This window comes from Bombina bombina, chromosome 1, assembly GCF_027579735.1.
Source record: "Bombina bombina isolate aBomBom1 chromosome 1, aBomBom1.pri, whole genome shotgun sequence".
Classification (NCBI taxonomy): Eukaryota; Metazoa; Chordata; class Amphibia; order Anura; family Bombinatoridae; genus Bombina; species Bombina bombina.
Window position 1 is genome coordinate 1,601,529,804 of NC_069499.1, and position 19,971 is coordinate 1,601,549,774.

The 19,971-nt window shown below is 43.7% G+C and overlaps 1 protein-coding gene across 1 annotated transcript in view; it reads left to right on the forward strand.

Moving 5' to 3' along the window:
• The window catches only part of TMEM220 (transmembrane protein 220), a 147,259-nt gene that overhangs the window by 69,723 nt on the left and 57,565 nt on the right, over nucleotides 1–19,971 (forward strand). The window contains exon 2 of the mRNA XM_053710751.1: nucleotides 12,377–12,437. Coding sequence (XP_053566726.1) covers nucleotides 12,377–12,437 — 61 coding nt within the window. The remainder of the gene's footprint in view (nucleotides 1–12,376; nucleotides 12,438–19,971) is intronic.

A 19,971-nucleotide genomic window follows, 5' to 3' on the forward strand; every position in this document is an offset into this window, starting at 1 on the left:
CAGCACAACATAATGCCCACATGCTACCCATACCTACAGTACAACATAATGCCTACATGCTACCCATACCCACAGTACAACATAATGCCCACATGCTACCCATACCCACAGCACAACATAATGCCCACATGCTACCCATACCCACATCACATTATAATGCCCACATGCTACCCATACCCACAGCACAACATAATGCCCACATGCTACCCATACCCACAGCACAACATAATGCCCACATGCTACCCATACCTACAGCACAACATAATGCCCACATGCTACCCATACCTACAGCACAACATAATGCCCACATGCTACCCATACCCACAGCACAACATAATGCCCACATGCTACCCATACCCACAGCACAACATAATGCCCACATGCTACCCATACCCACAGCACAACATAATGCCCACATGCTACCCATACCCACAGCACAACATAATGCTCACATGCTACCCATACCCACAGCACAACATAATGCCCACATGCTACCCATACCTACAGTACAACATAATGCCTACATGCTACCCATACCCACAGCACAACATAATGCCCACATGCTACCCATACACACAGCACAACATAATGCCCACATGCTACCCATACCTACAGTACAACATAATGCCCACATGCTACCCATACCCACAGCACAACATAATGCCCACATGCTACCCATACCTACAGTACAACATAATGCCTACATGCTACCCATACCCACAGCACAACATAATGCCCACATGCTACCCATACACACAGCACAACATAATGCCCACATGCTACCCATACCTACAGTACAACATAATGCCTACATGCTACCCATATCCACAGCACAACATAATGCCCACATGCTACCCATACACACAGCACAACATAATGCCCACATGCTACCCATACCCACAGTACAACATAATGCCCACATGCTACCCATACCTACAGTACAACATAATGCCCACATGCTACCCATACCCACAGCACAACATAATGCCCACATGCTACCCATACACACAGTACAACATAATGCCCACATACTACCCATACCCATAGCACAACCTAATGCCCACATGCTACCCATACCCACAGCACAAGATAATGCCCACATGCTACCCATACACACAGCACAACATAATGCCCACATGCTACCCATACCCACATCACAACATAATGCCCACATGCTACCCATACCTACAGCACAACATAATGCCCACATGCTACCCATACCCACAGTACAACATAATGCCCACATGCTACCCATACCTACAGTACAACATAATGCCCACATGCTACCCATACCCACAGTACAACATAATGCCCACATGCTACCCATACACACAGCACAACATAATGCCCACATGCTACCCATACCCACAGCACAACATAATGCCCACATGCTACCCATACACACAGCACAACATAATGCCCACATGCTATCCATACACACAGTACAACATAATGCCCATATGCTACCCATACACACAGTACAACATAATACCCACATGCTACCCATACACACAGCACAACATAATGCTACCCATACCCACAGCACAACATAATGCTACCCATACCCACAGCACAACATAATGCCCACATGCTACCGATACACACAGTACAACATAATACCCACATGCTACCCATACACACAGCACAACATAATGCCCACATGCTACCGATACACACAGTACAACATAATACCCACATGCTACCCATACACACAGCACAACATAATGCCCACATGCTACCCATACACACAGTACAACATAATGCCCACATGCTACCCATACCCACAGCACAACATAATGCCCACATGCTACCCATACCTACAGTACAACATAATGCCTACATGCTACCCATACCCACAGCACAACATAATGCTACCCATACACACAGCACAACATAATGCTACCCATACCACAGCACAACATAATGCTACCCATACCCACAGCACAACATAATGCTACCCATACCCACAGCACAACATAATACCCACATGCTACCCATACACACAGTACAACATAATACCCACATGCTACCCATACACACAGTACAACATAATGCCCACATGCTACCCATACCTACAGCACAACATAATGCCCACATGCTACCTATACCCACAGCACAACATAATGCCCACATGCTACCCATACCCACAGCACAACATAATGCCCACATGCTACGCATACACACAGTACAACATAATGCCCACATGCTACCCATACCTACAGCACAGCATAATGCCCACATGCTACCCAAACCCACAGTACAACATAATGCCCACATGCTACCCATACCCACAGCACAACATAATGCCCACATGCTACCCATACCCACAGCACAACATAATGCCCACATGCTACCTATACCCACAGCACAACATAATGCCCACATGCTTCCCATACCCACAGCACAACATAATGCCCACATGCTACCCATACTCACAGTACAACATAATGCCCATATGCTACCCATACCCACAGCAGAACATAATGTACATATGCTACCCATATCTACAGCACAACATAATGCCCACATGCTACCCATACCCACAGTACAACATAATGCCCATATGCTACCCATACCCACAGCACAACATAATGCCCATATGCTACCCATACCCACAGCACAACATAATGCCCATATGCTACCCATACCCACAGTACAACATAATGCCCACATGCTACCCATACACACAGTACAACATAATGCCCACATGCTACCCATGCCTACAGCACAAAATAATGCCCACATGCTACCTATACCCACAGCACAACATAATGCCCACATGCTACCCATACCCACAGCACAACATAATGCCCACATGCTACCCATACACACAGTACAACATAATGCCCACATGCTACCCATACCTACAGCACAGCATAATGCCCACATGCTACCCAAACCCACAGTACAACATAATGCCCACATGCTACCCATACCCACAGCACAATATAATGCCCACATGCTACCCATACCCACAGCACAACATAATGCCCACATGCTACCCATACCCACAGCACAACATAATGCCCACATGCTTCCCATACCCACAGCACAACATAATGCCCACATGCTACCCATACTCACAGTACAACATAATGCCCATATGCTACACATACCCACAGCAGAACATAATGCCCATATGCTACCCATACCCACAGCACAACATAATGCCCACATGCTACCCATACCCACAGTACAACATAATGCCCATATGCTACCCATACCCACAGCACAACATAATGCCCATATGCTACCCATACCCACAGCACAACATAATGCCCATATGCTACCCATACCCACAGTACAACATAATGCCCACATGCTACCCATACACACAGCACAACATAATGCACACATGCTACCCATACCCACAGCACAACATAATGCCCACATGCTACCCATACACACAGTACAACATAATGCCCACATGCTACCCATACCCACAGCACAACATAATGCCCACATGCTACCCATACCCACAGCACAACATAATGCCCACATGCTACCCATACACACAGTACAACATAATGCCCACATGCTACCCATACCTACAGTACAACATAATGCCTACATGCTACCCATACCCACAGCACAACATAATGCCCACATGCTACCCATACACACAGCACAACATAATGCCCACATGCTACCCATACCTACAGTACAACATAATGCCCACATGCTACCCATACCCACATCACAACATAATGCCCACATGCTACCCATACCTACAGTACAACATAATGCCTACATGCTACCCATACACACAGCACAACATAATGCCCACATGCTACCCATACACACAGCACAACATAATGCCCACATGCTACCCATACCTACAGTACAACATAATGCCTACATGCTACCCATACCCACAGCACAACATAATGCCCACATGCTACCCATACACACAGCACAACATAATGCCCACATGCTACCTATACCCACAGTACAACATAATGCCCACATGCTACCCATACCTACAGTACAACATAATGCCCACATGCTACCCATACCCACAGCACAACATAATGCCCACATGCTACCCATACACACAGTACAACATAATGCCCACATACTACCCATACCCATAGCACAACCTAATGCCCACATGCTACCCATACCCACAGCACAAGATAATGCCCACATGCTACCCATACACACAGCACAACATAATGCCCACATGCTACCCATACACACAGCACAACATAATGCCCACATGCTACCCATACCCACAGCACAACATAATGCCCACATGCTACCCATACCTACAGCACAACATAATGCCCACATGCTACCCATACCCACAGTACAACATAATGCCCACATGCTACCCATACCTACAGTACAACATAATGCCCACATGCTACCCATACCCACAGTACAACATTGTTACAAAATGCTGTTTGTAACTGGCCCTTTAAATGGAAAATTGCCCTGCTTCCCTGGATTTTGGAGAAGCCTATTTGCCAGCCTCCTTCCACATGACTATGGCCCCTGGAAGATTGTGCCCCTGAGGACATATTGACTTTTGTTGGGTGTGTGTGGCCCTTTAAGAACCATCTGGGGACATATGGTGACTTTGATGAACAATGCCCCTTTAAGACTATGTCCCCAGACCTGTGAAATGACTTGTCCCTGGCTTTCTCCCACTTGGTTCAGTTTCATTGTGTGCCATTAAGAGTTAAATTTTGTTCAGCTTCAAGAAACCTATTCTAAATACAAGTCTGCTGGGATTAGCTCTAATTAGGTTTAGTGATCAACTTTCCCATTGTCTAATCAGACTAGTATTGATAAGGTGGACTGCATTGTTTTATTGTGTGTAATGTTATCTGCTGAAGTAAATGTTGTGGCCTGTCAAAGGGAGTGTCTCTCTATCTAATATCAAATGTGTGATGGGGGATTTTATGCCTCCCCCTGAGAGTGTCCTGTTTGCATGTAACCTGAATAAAAGCAGGCTGTGTGCTCCAGCACAGCAGACCTATGTTGACCCTCTAACTTGAAGCTTTGACTCATGTTTGTAGGATACAGCTTATAATCACTACAGGGATTGCTATGCTCTTCATACTCCCTTAGCTACAGGGATTGCTACAGAAGGAAGAGGTTCACCTACTGGAGCCTGGCCATAGGTCCAGGGCGCAGAGCAGACGGCGAGATACCAGCCCAGCAGCGGTGGTTCATAGAGTCGGCATTACTTATGGTGGCTACGCAGCAGTTATAGAGTCTACGGTGCTGCTGCTCCTTTGGTGAGCGCTAGGAGCATCCTTTTCTACGGTCCAACTTCCAGCCAGCCTGGAGGCAACCGTAACAATGCCCATATGCTACCCATACCCACAGCACAACATAATGCCCATATGCTACCCATACCCACAGTACAACATAATGCCCACATGCTACCCATACACACAGTACAACATAATGCCCACATGCTACCCATACCTACAGCACAAAATAATGCCCACATGCTACCTATACCCACAGCACAACATAATGCCCACATGCTACCTGTTACGGTTACCCTTAGTCTCGCTGAGAGATGGACCGCTTAGTAGCCTGGATCCCTATTGCTGAAGAGGGGAGAAGCTGCTTTCCATAGTATTCTATATGAGTCTCGCAAATATAGAATAATCTTCCTTAGCTGCAGTACAGCTAGGATACCCTTCTGCCCACAAAAACGAGTCAACGCTGCGATTGAGGGTCAAACAAGAACTCAGGACTGGGATGCCCAGCCTGCTTTTTATTAAGGTAACATGCACACAGGGCACTCCCAGGGGGAGAGGGGGGGAAGCACAAAATCCCCCATCACACATTTAGATAGAGAGCACTGTCCTTTGACAGGCCACAATAGGATTACAGTACTTAAGATAACAAGTTTACAAGTTCATCTTATCAATTAGCAGTCTGGCTCCAGAGGTGATTAGACAATGGGATTTGTTATCACTAAACTTAGAGCTGAGGCCAGCAAACGTGTATTTAGGCAATAGTTTCTAAAAGCTGAAAAAAAAAAAGAGTTAACTCTTTATGAAATGATACTTGTTACGGCTTTCTTGGAGCCCTTCTTAGGCGCTGGCTTGCTGGTTCAGGCATTGCTGCTGGGAAATAAGCTCTTCACAACAAAATAACTAATGCTTCTGTAACACTACCCATACCCACAGCACAACATAATGCCCACATGCTACCCATACACACAGTACAACATAATGCCCACATGCTACCCATACCTACAGCACAGCATAATGCCCACATGCTACCCAAACCCACAGTACAACATAATGCCCACATGCTACCCATACCCACAGCACAACATAATGCCCACATGCTACCCATACCCACAGCACAACATAATGCCCACATGCTACCCATACCCACAGCACAACATAATGCCCACATGCTTCCCATACCCACAGCACAACATAATGCCCACATGCTACCCATACTCACAGTACAACATAATGCCCATATGCTACCAATACCCACAGCAGAACATAATGCCCATATGCTACCCATACCCACAGCACAACATAATGCCCACATGCTACCCATACCCACAGTACAACATAATGCCCATATGCTACCCATACCCACAGCACAACATAATGCCCATATGCTACCCATACCCACAGCACAACATAATGCCCATATGCTACCCATACCCACAGTACAACATAATGCCCACATGCTACCCATACACACAGCACAACATAATGCACACATGCTACCCATACCCACAGCACAACATAATGCCCACATGCTACCCATACACACAGTACAACATAATGCCCACATGCTACCCATACCTACAGCACAACATAATGCCCATATGCTACCCATACCCACAGTACAACATAATGCCCACATGCTACCCATACCCACAGCACAACATAATGCCCACATGCTACCCATACCCACAGTACAACATAATGCCCACATGCTACCCATACACACAGCACAACATAATACCCACATGCTACCCATACACACAGTACAACATAATGCCCACATGCTACCCATACACACAGTACAACATAATGCCCACATGCTACCCATACCCACAGCACAACACAATGCCCACATGCTACCCATACCCACAGCACAACATAATGCCCACATGCTACCTATACCCACAGCACAACATAATGCCCACATGCTACCCATACCCACAGCACAACATAATGCCCACATGCTACCCATACACACAGCACAACATAATGCCCACATGCTACCCATACCCACAGCACAACATAATGCCCACATGCTACCCATGCCCACAACACAACATAATGCTACCCATACCACAGCACAACATAATGCTACCCATACCCACAGCACAACATAATGCTACCCATACCACAGCACAACATAATGCTACCCATACCCACAGCACAACATAATGCTACCCATACCCACAGCACAACATAATGCTACCCATACCCACAGCACAACATAATGCTACCCATACCACAGCACAACATAATGCTACCCATACCACAGCACAACATAATGCTACCCATACCCACAGCACAACATAATTCTACTCATACCACAGCACAACATAATGCCCACATGCTACCCATGCCCACAACACAACATAATGCTACCCATACCACAGCACAACATAATGCTACCCATACCCACAGCACAACATAATGCTACCCATACCACAGCACAACATAATGCTACCCATACCCACAGCACAACATAATGCTACCCATACCCACAGCACAACATAATGCTACCCATACCCACAGCACAACATAATGCTACCCATACCCACAGCACAACATAATGCTACCCATACCACAGCACAACATAATGCTACCCATACCCACAGCACAACATAATGCTACCCATACCACAGCACAACATAATGCTACCCATACCACAGCACAACATAATGCTACCCATACCCACAGCACAACATAATGCTACCCATACCCACAGCACAACATAATGCTACCCATACCACAGCACAACATAATGCTACCCATACCCACAGCACAACATAATGCTACCCATACCACAGCACAACATAATGCCCACATGCTACCCATGCCCACAGCACAACATAATGCTACCCATACCACAGCACAACATAATGCTACCCATACCACAGCACAACATAATGCTACCCATACCCACAGCACAACATAATGCTACCCATACCACAGCACAACATAATGCCCACATGCTACCCATGCCCACAGCACAACATAATGCTACCCATACCACAGCACAACATAATGCTACCCATACCACAGCACAACATAATGCTACCCATACCACAGCACAACATAATGCTACCCATACACACAGCACAACATAATGCTACCCATACCACAGCACAACATAATGCTACCCATACCACAGCACAACATAATGCTACCCATACACACAGCACAACATAATGCTACCCATACCACAGCACAACATAATGCTACCCATACCCACAGCACAACATAATTCTACCCATACCACAGCACAACATAATGCTACCCATACCACAGCACAACATAATGCTACCCATACCACAGCACAACATAATGCTACCCATACACACAGCACAACATAATGCTACCCATACCCACAGCACAACATAATGCTACCCATACCACAGCACAACATAATGCCCACATGCTACCGATACACACAGTACAACATAATACCCACATGCTACCCATACACACAGCACAACATAATGCTACCCATTCACACAGCACAACATAATGCTACCCATACCACAGCACAACATAATGCTACCCATACCACAGCACAACATAATGCTACCCATACCACAGCACAACATAATGCTACCCATACCCACAGCACAACATAATGCTACCCATACCCACAGCACAACATAATGCTACCCATACCACAGCACAACATAATGCTACCCATACCCACAGCACAACATAATGCTACCCATACCCACAGCACAACATAATGCTACCCATACCACAGCACAACATAATGCTACCCATACCCACAGCACAACATAATGCTACCCATACCACAGCACAACATAATGCTACCCATACCACAGCACAACATAATGCTACCCATACCCACAGCACAACATAATGCTACCCATACCCACAGCACAACATAATGCTACCCATACCCACAGCACAACATAATGCTACCCATACCACAGCACAACATAATGCTACCCATACCCACAGCACAACATAATGCTACCCATACCACAGCACAACATAATGCCCACATGCTACCCATGCCCACAGCACAACATAATGCTACCCATACCACAGCACAACATAATGCTACCCATACCACAGCACAACATAATGCTACCCATACCACAGCACAACATAATGCTACCCATACACACAGCACAACATAATGCTACCCATACCACAGCACAACATAATGCTACCCATACCACAGCACAACATAATGCTACCCATACCACAGCACAACATAATGCTACCCATACCACAGCACAACATAATGCTACCCATACCCACAGCACAACATAATGCTACCCATACCACAGCACAACATAATGCTACCCATACACACAGCACAACATAATGCTACCCATACACACAGCACAACATAATGCTACCCATACCACAGAACAACATAATGCTACCCATACCCACAGCACAACATAATGCTACCCATACCACAGCACAACATAATGCTACCCATACAACAGCACAACATAATGCCCACATGCTACCGATACACACAGTACAACATAATGCTACCCATACCCACAGCACAACATAATGCTACCCATACACACAGCACAACATAATGCTACCCATACCACAGCACAACATAATGCTACCCATACCACAGCACAACATAATGCTACCCATACCACAGCACAACATAATGCTACCCATACCCACAGCACAACATAATGCTACCCATACCACAGCACAACATAATGCTACCCATACCCACAGCACAACATAATGCTACCCATACACACAGCACAACATAATGCTACCCATACCACAGCACAACATAATGCTACCCATACCACAGCACAACATAATGCTACCCATACCACAGCACAACATAATGCTACCCATACCCACAGCACAACATAATGCTACCCATACCACAGCACAACATAATGCTACCCATACCCACAGCACAACATAATGCTACCCATACCCACAGCACAACATAATGCTACCCATACCCACAGCACAACATAATGCTACCCATACCACAGCACAACATAATACTACCCATACCACAGCACAACATAATGCTACCCATACCCACAGCACAACATAATGCTACCCATACCCACAGCACAACATAATGCTACCCATACCACAGCACAACATAATGCTACCCATACCCACAGCACAACATAATGCTACCCATACCACAGCACAACATAATGCTACCCATACCACAGCACAACATAATGCTACCCATACCCACAGCACAACATAATGCTACCCATACCACAGCACAACATAATGCTACCCATACCCACAGCACAACATAATGCTACCCATACCCACAGCACAACATAATGCTACCCATACCCACAGCACAACATAATGCTACCCATACCACAGCACAACATAATACTACCCATACCACAGCACAACATAATGCTACCCATACCCACAGCACAACATAATGCTACCCATACCCACAGCACAACATAATGCTACCCATACCACAGCACAACATAATGCTACCCATACCCACAGCACAACATAATGCTACCCATACCACAGCACAACATAATGCTACCCATACCACAGCACAACATAATGCTACCCATACCACAGCACAACATAATGCTACCCATACCCACAGCACAACATAATGCTACCCATACCCACAGCACAACATAATGCTACCCATACCACAGCACAACATAATGCTACCCATACCCACAGCACAACATAATGCTACCCATACACACAGCACAACATAATGCTACCCATACCACAGCACAACATAATGCTACCCATACCACAGCACAACATAATGCTACCCATACCACAGCACAACATAATGCTACCCATACCACAGCACAACATAATGCTACCCATACCCACAGCACAACATAATGCTACCCATACCACAGCAGAACATAATGCTACCCATACACACAGCACAACATAATGCTACCCATACACACAGCACAACATAATGCTACCCATACCACAGAACAACATAATGCTACCCATACCCACAGCACAACATAATGCTACCCATACCACAGCACAACATAATGCTACCCATACAACAGCACAACATAATGCCCACATGCTACCGATACACACAGTACAACATAATGCTACCCATACCCACAGCACAACATAATGCTACCCATACACACAGCACAACATAATGCTACCCATACCACAGCACAACATAATGCTACCCATACCACAGCACAACATAATGCTACCCATACCACAGCACAACATAATGCTACCCATACCCACAGCACAACATAATGCTACCCATACCACAGCACAACATAATGCTACCCATACCCACAGCACAACATAATGCTACCCATACACACAGCACAACATAATGCTACCCATACCACAGCACAACATAATGCTACCCATACCACAGCACAACATAATGCTACCCATACCACAGCACAACATAATGCTACCCATACCCACAGCACAACATAATGCTACCCATACCCACAGCACAACATAATGCTACCCATACCACAGCACAACATAATGCTACCCATACCCACAGCACAACATAATGCTACCCATACCCACAGCACAACATAATGCTACCCATACCCACAGCACAACATAATGCTACCCATACCACAGCACAACATAATGCTACCCATACCACAGCACAACATAATGCTACCCATACCCACAGCACAACATAATGCTACCCATACCCACAGCACAACATAATGCTACCCATACCACAGCACAACATAATGCTACCCATACCACAGCACAACATAATGCTACCCATACCCACAGCACAACATAATGCTACCCATACCCACAGCACAACATAATGCTACCCATACCCACAGCACAACATAATGCTACCCATACCACAGCACAACATAATGCTACCCATACCCACAGCACAACATAATGCTACCCATACCCACAGCACAACATAATGCTACCCATACCCACAGCACAACATAATGCTACCCATACCCACAGCACAACATAATGCTACCCATACCACAGCACATAACTCACAAGCGTTAGTGATCCCAGAGTCTAGACAAGCTGCACGTCACTGGGTCTGTGATAATGCAGCCTCTCACATGTAACAGACACATTTTACACGATTAATCATTTGTGCTTTTCAGTGTATTCTGCACATTTTATTCAAGCTTTTTCCATCCTCTTCATTTCAGATGATCTATTTGATTCCAGCATCTTTAATTCTACTTCTTGGTATTAACCCAACAATTACAGGTGAGATCCATCTCCATATATCTGATGCTTGTAGACATAGAATGGTAGGGGTTCTGTATACAGAGAGAGGAGGAGTACTGTATACAGAGAGGGGATGAGTACTATATACAGAGAGGGGATGAGTACTATATACAGAGAGAGGGGATGAGTACTATATACAGAGAGGGGATGAGTACTATATACAGTGAGGGGATGAGTACTATATACAGAGAGGGGATGAGTACTGTATACAGAGAGGGGATGAGTACTATATACAGAGAGGGGATGAGTACTGTATACAGAGAGGGGATGAGTACTATATACAGAGAGGGGATGAGTACTATATACAGAGAGGGGATGAGTACTATATACAGTGAGGGGATGAGTACTATATACAGAGAGGGGATGAGTACTGTATACAGAGAGGGGATGAGTACTATATACAGAGAGGGGATGAGTACTATATACAGAGAGGGGATGAATACTATATACAGAGAGGGGATGAGTACTATATACAGAGAGGGGATGAGTAATATATACAGAGAGGGGATGAGTACTATATACAGAGAGGGGATGAGTACTATATACAGAGAGAGGGGATGAGTACTATATACAGAGAGGGGATGAGTACTATATACAGAGAGGGGATGAGTACTATATACAGAGAGGGGATGAGTACTATATACAGAGAGGGGATGAGTACTATATACAGATAGAGGGGATGAGTGCTATATACAGAGAGGGGATGAGTACTATATACAGAGAGGGGATGAGTACTATATACAGAGAGGGGATGAGTACTATATACAGAGAGAGGGGATGAGTACTATATACAGAGAGGGGATGAGTACTGTATACAGAGAGGGGATGAGTACTATATACAGAGAGGGGATGAGTACTATATACAGAGAGAGGGGATGAGTACTATATACAGAGAGGGGATGAGTACTATATACAGAGTGAGGGGATGAGTACTGTATACAGAGAGGGGATGAGTACTATATACAGAGAGGGGATGAGTACTGTATACAGAGAAGGATGAGTACTATATACAGAGAGGGGATGAGTACTGTATACAGAGAGGGGATGAGTACTATATACAGAGAGGGGATGAGTACTGTATACAGAGAGGGGATGAGTACTATATACAGAGAGGGGATGAGTACTATATACAGAGAGGGGATGAGTACTGTATACAGAGAGGGGATGAGTACTATATACAGAGAGAGGGGATGAGTACTATATACAGAGAGGGGATGAGTACTATATACAGAGAGGGGATGAGTACTATATACAGAGAGAGGGGATGAGTACTATATACAGAGAGGGGATGAGTACTATATACAGAGAGGGGATAAGTACTATATACAGAGAGGGGATAAGTACTATATACAGAGAGGGGATGAGTACTATATACAGAGAGGGGATGAGTACTATATACAGAGAGGGGATGAGTACTATATACAGAGAGGGGATGAGTAATATATACAGAGAGGGGATGAGTACTATATACAGAGAGGGGATGAGTACTATATACAGAGAGGGGATGAATACTATATACAGAGAGGGGATGAGTACTATATACAGAGAGGGGATGAGTAATATATACAGAGAGGGGATGAGTACTATATACAGAGAGGGGATGAGTACTATATACAGAGAGAGGGGATGAGTACTATATACAGAGAGGGGATGAGTACTATATACAGAGAGGGGATGAGTACTATATACAAAGAGGGGATGAGTACTATATACAGAGAGGGGATGAGTACTATATACAGATAGAGGGGATGAGTGCTATATACAGAGAGGGGATGAGTACTATATACAGAGAGGGGATGAGTACTATATACAGAGAGGGGATGAGTACTATATACAGAGAGAGGGGATGAGTACTATATACAGAGAGGGGATGAGTACTGTATACAGAGAGGGGATGAGTACTATATACAGAGAGGGGATGAGTACTATATACAGAGAGAGGGGATGAGTACTATATACAGAGAGGGGATGAGTACTATATACAGAGTGAGGGGATGAGTACTGTATACAGAGAGGGGATGAGTACTATATACAGAGAGGGGATGAGTACTGTATACAGAGAAGGATGAGTACTATATACAGAGAGGGGATGAGTACTGTATACAGAGAGGGGATGAGTACTATATACAGAGAGGGGATGAGTACTGTATACAGAGAGGGGATGAGTACTATATACAGAGAGGGGATGAGTACTATATACAGAGAGGGGATGAGTACTGTATACAGAGAGGGGATGAGTACTATATACAGAGAGAGGGGATGAGTACTATATACAGAGAGGGGATGAGTACTATATACAGAGAGGGGATGAGTACTATATACAGAGAGAGGGGATGAGTACTATATACAGAGAGGGGATGAGTACTATATACAGAGAGGGGATAAGTACTATATACAGAGAGGGGATGAGTACTATATACAGAGAGGGGATGAGTACTATATACAGAGAGAAGGGATGAGTACTATATACAGAGTGAGGGTATGGGGTGTTGTATACAGAGAGGGGATAGGGTGCTGTGTGTAGTGAGAGGATAGGGTGCTGTGTGTAGTGAGAGGATAGGGTGCTGTGTGTAGTGAGAGGATAAGGTGCTGTATGTAGTGAGAGGATAAGGTGCTGTGTGTAGTGAGAGGATAGGGTGCTGTGTGTAGTGAGAGGATAAGGTGCTGTGTGTAGTGAGAGGATAGGGTGCTGTGTGTAGTGAGAGGATAAGGTGCTGTGTGTAGTGAGAGGATAAGGTGCTGTGTGTAGTGAGAGGATAGGGTGCTGTGTGTAGTGAGAGGATAGGGTGCTGTGTGTAGTGAGAGGATAGGGTGCTGTGTGTAGTGAGAGGATAAGGTGCTGTGTGTAGTGAGAGGATAAGGTGCTGTGTGTAGTGAGAGGATAAGGTGCTGTGTGTAGTGAGAGGATAGGGTGCTGTGTGTAGTGAGAGGATAGGGTGCTGTGTGTAGTGAGAGGATAAGGTGCTGTGTGTAGTGAGAGGATAGGGTGCTGTGTGTAGTGAGAGGATAGGGTGCTGTGTGTAGTGAGAGGATAGGGTGCTGTGTGTAGTGAGAGGATAGGGTGCTGTGTGTAGTGAGAGGATAAGGTGCTGTATGTAGTGAGAGGATAAGGTGCTGTGTGTAGTGAGAGGATAAGGTGATGTGTGTAGTGAGAGGATAGGGTGCTGTGTGTAGTGAGAGGATAAGGTGCTGTGTGTAGTGAGAGGATAAGGTGCTGTGTGTAGTGAGAGGATAGGGTGCTGTGTGTAGTGAGAGGATAGGGTGCTGTGTGTAGTGAGAGGATAGGGTGCTGTGTGTAGTGAGAGGATAGGGTGCTGTGTGTAGTGAGAGGATAAGGTGCTGTGTGTAGTGAGAGGATAGGGTGCTGTGTGTAGTGAGAGGATAGGGTGCTGTGTGTAGTGAGAGGATAGGGTGCTGTGTGTAGTGAGAGGATAGGGTGCTGTATGTAGTGAGAGGATAAGGTGCTGTGTGTAGTGAGAGGATAAGGTGCTGTGTGTAGTGAGAGGATAGGGTGCTGTGTGTAGTGAGAGGATAAGGTGCTGTGTGTAGTGAGAGGATAGGGTGCTGTGTGTAGTGAGAGGATAAGGTGCTGTGTGTAGTGAGAGGATAGGGTGCTGTGTGTAGTGAGAGGATAGGGTGCTGTGTGTAGTGAGAGGATAGGGTGCTGTGTGTAGTGAGAGGATAGGGTGCTGTGTGTAGTGAGAGGATAGGGTGCTGTGTGTAGTGAGAGGATAAGGTGCTGTGTGTAGTGAGAGGATAGGGTGCTGTGTGTAGTGAGAGGATAGGGTGCTGTGTGTAGTGAGAGGATAAGGTGCTGTGTGTAGTGAGAGGATAGGGTGCTGTGTGTAGTGAGAGGATAGGTTGCTGTGTGTAGTGAGAGGATAGGGTGCTGTGTGTAGTGAGAGGATAGGGTGCTGTGTGTAGTGAGAGGATAAGGTGCTGTGTGTAGTGAGAGGATAAGGTGCTGTGTGTAGTGAGAGGATAAGGTGCTGTGTGTAGTGAGAGGATAAGGTGCTGTGTGTAGTGAGAGGATAAGGTGCTGTGTGTAGTGAGAGGATAGGGTGCTGTGTGTAGTGAGAGGATAAGGTGCTGTGTGTAGTGAGAGGATAAGGTGCTGTGTGTAGTGAGAGGATAAGGTGCTGTGTGTAGTGAGAGGATAGGGTGCTGTGTGTAGTGAGAGGATAGGGTGCTGTGTGTAGTGAGAGGATAGGGTGCTGTGTGTAGTGAGAGGATAGGGTGCTGTGTGTAGTGAGAGGATAAGGTGCTGTGTTTAGTGAGAGGATAAGGTGCTGTGTGTAGTGAGAGGATAAGGTGCTGTGTGTAGTGAGAGGATAAGGTGCTGTGTGTAGTGAGAGGATAAGGTGCTGTGTGTAGTGAGAGGATAGGGTGCTGTGTGTAGTGAGAGGATAGGGTGCTGTGTGTAGTGAGAGGATAAGGTGCTGTGTGTAGTGAGAGGATAAGGTGCTGTGTGTAGTGAGAGGATAGGGTGCTGTGTGTAGTGAGAGGATAAGGTGCTGTGTGTAGTGAGAGGATAAGGTGCTGTGTGTAGTGAGAGGATAGGGTGCTGTGTGTAGTGAGAGGATAGGGTGCTGTGTGTAGTGAGAGGATAGGGTGCTGTGTGTAGTGAGAGGATAGGGTGCTGTGTGTAGTGAGAGGATAGGGTGCTGTGTGTAGTGAGAGGATAAGGTGCTGTGTGTAGTGAGAGGATAGGGTGCTGTGTGTAGTGAGAGGATAGGGTGCTGTGTGTAGTGAGAGGATAAGGTGCTGTGTGTAGTGAGAGGATAGGGTGCTGTGTGTAGTGAGAGGATAGGGTGCTGTGTGTAGTGAGAGGATAGGGTGCTGTGTGTAGTGAGAGGATAAGATGCTGTGTGTAGTGAGAGGATAAGATGCTGTGTGTACTGAGAGGATAGGGTGCTGTGTTTAACCCCTTCGCTACTAGGAATTCCAGAGAAAAACTTGCCCAAAATACCGGAGCATTTTTCAAATTTTTGCTATCATTCCATTTAAATAGAAATAATGCCTTGTGTTTTTTATTTTTTTATTTACAGTATCTCACAAAAGTACCCCTCACATTTGTGTAAATATTTTATTTTATCTTTTCATGTGACAACACTGAAGAAATGACACTTTGCTACAATGTAAAGTAGTGAGTGTACAGCCTGTATAACAGTGTAAATATTTATTATATCTTTTCATGTGACAACACTGAAGAAATGACACTTTGTTACAATGTAAAGTAGTGAGTATACAGCCTGTATAACAGTGTAAATATTTATTATATCTTTTCATGTGACAACACTGAAGAAATGACACTTTACTACAATGTAAAGTAGTGAGTGTACAGCCTGTATAACAGTGTAAATATTTATTATATCTTTTCATGTGACAACACTGAAGAAATGACACTTTGTTACAATGTAAAGTAGTGAGTGTACAGCCTGTATAACAGTGTAAATATTTTATTATATCTTTTCATGTGACAACACTGAAGAAATGACACTTTACTACAATGTAAAGTAGTGAGTGTACAGCCTGTATAACAGTGTAAATATTTTATTATATCTTTTCATGTGACAACACTGAAGAAATGACACTTTGTTACAATATAAAGTAGTGAGTGTACAGCCTGTATAGCAGTGTAAATATTTTATTATATCTTTTCATGTGACAACACTGAAGAAATGACACTTTACTACAATGTAAAGTAGTGAGTGTACAGCCTGTATAACAGTGTAAATATTTTATTATATCTTTTCATGTGACAACACTGAAGAAATGACACTTTGTTACAATATAAAGTAGTGAGTGTACAGCCTGTATAACAGTGTAAATATTTTATTATATCTTTTCATGTGACAACACTGAAGAACTGACACTTTACTACAATGTAAAGTAGTGAGTGTACAGCCTGTATAACAGTGTAAATATTTTATTATATCTTTTCATGTGACAACACTGAAGAAATGACACTTTGTTACAATGTAAAGTAGTGAGTGTACAGCCTGTATAACAGTGTAAATATTTTATTATATATTTTCATGTGACAACACTGAAGAAATGACACTTTGTTACAATGTAAAGTAGTGAGTGTACAGCCTGTATAACAGTGTAAATATTTTATTATATCTTTTCATGTGACAACACTGAAGAAATGACACTTTGTTACAATGTAAAGTAGTGAGTGTACAGCCTGTATAACAGTGTAAATATTTTATTATATATTTTCATGTGACAACACTGAAGAAATGACACTTTGTTACAATGTAAAGTAGTGAGTGTACAGCCTGTATAACAGTGTAAATATTTTATTATATCTTTTCATGTGACAACACTGAAGAAATGACACGTTGCTACAATGTAAAGTAGTGAGTGTACAGCCTGTATAACAGTGTAAATATTTATTATATCTTTTCATGTGACAACACTGAAGAAATGACACTTTACTACAATGTAAAGTAGTAAGTGTACAGCCTGTATAACAGTGTAAATATTTATTATATCTTTTCATGTGACAACACTGAAGAAATGACACTTTGTTACAATGTAAAGTAGTGAGTATACAGCCTGTATAACAGTGTAAATATTTATTATATCTTTTCATGTGACAACACTGAAGAAATGACACTTTACTACAATGTAAAGTAGTGAGTGTACAGCCTGTATAACAGTGTAAATATTTATTATATCTTTTCATGTGACAACACTGAAGAAATGACACTTTGTTACAATGTAAAGTAGTGAGTATACAGCCTGTATAACAGTGTAAATATTTATTATATCTTTTCATGTGACAACACTGAAGAAATGACACTTTACTACAATGTAAAGTAGTGAGTGTACAGCCTGTATAACAGTGTAAATATTTTATTATATCTTTTCATGTGACAACACTGAAGAAATGACACTTTGTTACAATATAAAGTAGTGAGTGTACAGCCTGTATAGCAGTGTAAATATTTTATTATATCTTTTCATGTGACAACACTGAAGAAATGACACTTTACTACAATGTAAAGTAGTGAGTGTGCAGCCTGTATAACAGTGTAAATATTTTATTATATCTTTTCATGTGACAACACTGAAGAAATGACACTTTGTTACAATATAAAGTAGTGAGTGTACAGCCTGTATAACAGTGTAAATATTTTATTATATCTTTTCATGTGACAACACTGAAGAACTGACACTTTACTACAATGTAAAGTAGTGAGTGTACAGCCTGTATAACAGTGTAAATATTTTATTATATCTTTTCATGTGACAACACTGAAGAAATGACACTTTGTTACAATGTAAAGTAGTGAGTGTACAGCCTGTATAACAGTGTAAATATTTTATTATATATTTTCATGTGACAACACTGAAGAAATGACACTTTGTTACAATGTAAAGTAGTGAGTGTACAGCCTGTATAACAGTGTAAATATTTTATTATATCTTTTCATGTGACAACACTGAAGAAATGACACTTTGTTACAATGTAAAGTAGTGAGTGTACAGCCTGTATAACAGT